This window comes from Octodon degus, unplaced genomic scaffold (assembly GCF_000260255.1).
Source record: "Octodon degus isolate 3935 unplaced genomic scaffold, OctDeg1.0 scaffold00008, whole genome shotgun sequence".
In the NCBI taxonomy this organism is placed as follows: domain Eukaryota; kingdom Metazoa; phylum Chordata; class Mammalia; order Rodentia; family Octodontidae; genus Octodon; species Octodon degus.
Genome location: NW_004524584.1, coordinates 10,432,184 through 10,435,097, shown reverse-complemented (window position 1 = coordinate 10,435,097; position 2,914 = coordinate 10,432,184). Strand labels below are relative to the sequence as shown.

Sequence of the window (2,914 nt, the reverse complement as noted above, 5' to 3'; positions counted from 1 at the left end):
TGTGGTATCGCTGTTCTGTCATTGATAGTGATGTTTCAGCAGTAAGCCGGCTCTTATTAGCAACTTGTCAAACCTTCTGTCTGAGGAGGGAAGGAGACAAACATACTGGAAAGGAATCAGATTCAAAGTTTCTGCATTAGCAAAATAAAATGGACAGCTAACTGCTCTGATGCTATCTTTACCTCATCACATAAACATACTACTATTTTAGAAAAGAAAATTTATGCTGGACGTTCACAAAAGCCATTTATTGCTCATTTCTGACACAGTCCCATTAAGAGCCATCCATATATCTTTGTCAGGAATTTTGTGATGGAATGTTTATTTTCTTCCAAAATCAAGCAAATTCAGTACAATGCCAGAATTTGATGGATATCTCACCTTTTCTTTAAAAAATGCCTTAGAACATACTCAGCACTCAAATAGCCTGCCTTTGGAAAAATCAAGATCACAACTGTCATTTTCATTGTCCTCGTCAAATGCCCAATGGGAACAATTACATATCTCCCATGCTGAGATTCTTTAGCCAGTTAAGTTAAAATCATTTACTTGCTTTTATGATGGTATGGACTGCATTCATTTAGATTAATTTGGCCTGTCTAACTCAGATAGACCATTTCATTAATCTAAAAAAGAAATTAAAAACCATCTGTGACATGGACTGCTAAGTTCTTTACAAACAGCACTTAAAAGCAAAAAAGGAAATGAAATTAAGGTGAGCAATCCTGTACATTCAGGGATCGGCTGCTTTCTGTAGATATAAGGACATTTAGAAGCCCCTCCTTTCAGAGTTGTAGGCAAATGCTGGAGGTAGAATCTGAAAGATACTCATCATTTGTCTAATTAACACATGCTTTGAGAAACCATTACTTAAGGGGCCAAGCTACTAGATGAAGGCTCTGCAGCAATAAAACCAGAAATTGAAGAATGCTGTTACAGTGAATTCTACTTAATGAAAAATTCTTGAAGACAAAAGAAACCTTATCTGCCATAAGTAAAGAAAGATCTTAAGAGAACAACTTTCTCCTATATAAAAAAAGATAGCTATGAAATGACACAAATTATTATAAAGCTCCTGAAGGCATCGATCCAAAGCTGCAGTCCAAGGCAGCCTCACAACATGATGGCCTAGTTCTTTCTTCAAATGCTTTCCTGGTCTAATAGTTTTGCAAATAGATGTAGGCAATAGGCCCTACCTCTTCTCAAACGTGCCCAACTAGAAATTTATTAAACTGGTAAGTAGTACAAGTCCATTTTTCCTGCAGCACTTCCTCCAAGTGGTGAGAACTTTCAAAATGGTGACATAGAGGAAGCCACAGATATTTCTGGAGTAATGCACACCCTACCAAGGGAATGGAGTCAGCTATGGAAAGTAAACAAGATAGACAGGAGGACCTCACACTGCAGGCTAGGAGATAATTTTACAAGACTTGACACAAGGGGCCAGGGAGATGGCTCAGTGGAATAAGCACTTCCCTGGCAAGTGCAAGGGCCTGAGTTTAATCCCAGGTTTCACAAAAAACCAAAAACCAAAACAAAACAAAAACAACCTTGACACAAGAAGCTGACACAGTATTTCTACTTGGATGATGAATAACACAAACATTAAAATGTGTTCAATGCTCATCCCAGAGGCCCCAACAACATGCATGAGGCTGGACATCTTAATACTGCTTTCTTCCCACAGTGTGTTTTCAATGTGACTGAGCCCACAGTGTTTTTATGGGCAATGATCTGGAATGAAGTTTCGGCTTTGCTAGAAACCAACAGCTTCTTTCTGATACTCTTTTTCAAAGAAGGGTTCTTCTGAGTACTCAAACAATCAAGCAAAGTTGCTGAATGCAAAGTGAGAACTCCTAAAGACTGCTATAACTTACTTTTGAATATCAGGAAGGCTTAGTAGTGATTTAACTTGCTTATGTGTCATAATACCTCCTTACACTAAAAAACAAAAAAACCCAAAAAGGCCATGTCTCTATACATTTCCATCATCCAGTTTGAGAGTGGTCAGGTTCCATCTAAAAAATCTGTGGAGATGAGCTACAAGTCATCCTTATGTTCTATGTTTTGTAATGCAGCATTAAGAATGCAAAAACCACTGCTATCAACTCTTAAGATTCCTATCTTGTAAATTATACATTTGCAGAGTACAAGAAATGCTGACGTCCTGTAACTCAGTGGTGTCCTGAATTTTCTGATCAAGGAGATTACAGGGACATAGAGGAAAGTGATCGACAGTGTACAGCATGCCTAAGGAGGGTCACCTAGAGAGGAAAAATTCTCTCAGGCTTTCAGAGAGAGCAAATAGGTCAAGTAATGGCCATGACTCATTCAGATGGCTCACATGGACAAAAGATCTACAAGGTGCTGTACATGGTTTCAGGGTAAATCCTGAGGGGATTTGAATGACTTCGTGAGATAACAAAAGTTGTATTTTTTTGTTATATAGGTCTTGCTTTAACTTGGTCTTAACCATCCAGCAGAAAAGTGTAACCACGAGGTATAAAAAGTAATGCCATATTAATATGCTGGGTTGTAAAAGGCTGAAGGCAAAAACTTCTGACAATTGCCAGTTCTGCTGATAACCCACTACCATTATGGACTATTGGACTATATTGGGTTATTTTGCTGAATTCAAGTACCTACCATTTTTGGACTGGCTTCAAATAGGAAAAGGTCCTTTAAGACTTCTCCAAATACAGCTTCTCTAACTACAGCGGAATACCCGGTCTCACCTCAACAAAAAAGGGGGATGTTGGGAGCCATGAAGCTAGGAAATCCATCACATATGTGTGAGTGGGAGTAGGCCCAGTGCCTAAAGTAAACAAACTGCTTCACTCTTGAGAGAACCATCCTGTCTAGTTAAGGCCAGCCATTTGTTGTTAAGCAACCTAGTGTCACATGTTACTAACTT

General features: G+C 38.7%; 1 protein-coding gene across 1 annotated transcript in view; it reads right to left on the bottom strand.

The window, feature by feature from the left end:
- Window positions 1-1,936: 1,936 nt before the first annotated feature.
- Mrpl3 (mitochondrial ribosomal protein L3) overlaps window positions 1,937-2,914 on the bottom strand; it is a 37,591-nt gene continuing 36,613 nt past the window's right edge. Inside the window, exon 10 of the mRNA XM_023704436.1 lies at window positions 1,937-1,941. Within this exon, the coding sequence (XP_023560204.1) occupies window positions 1,937-1,941 (5 nt within the window). The remainder of the gene's footprint in view (window positions 1,942-2,914) is intronic.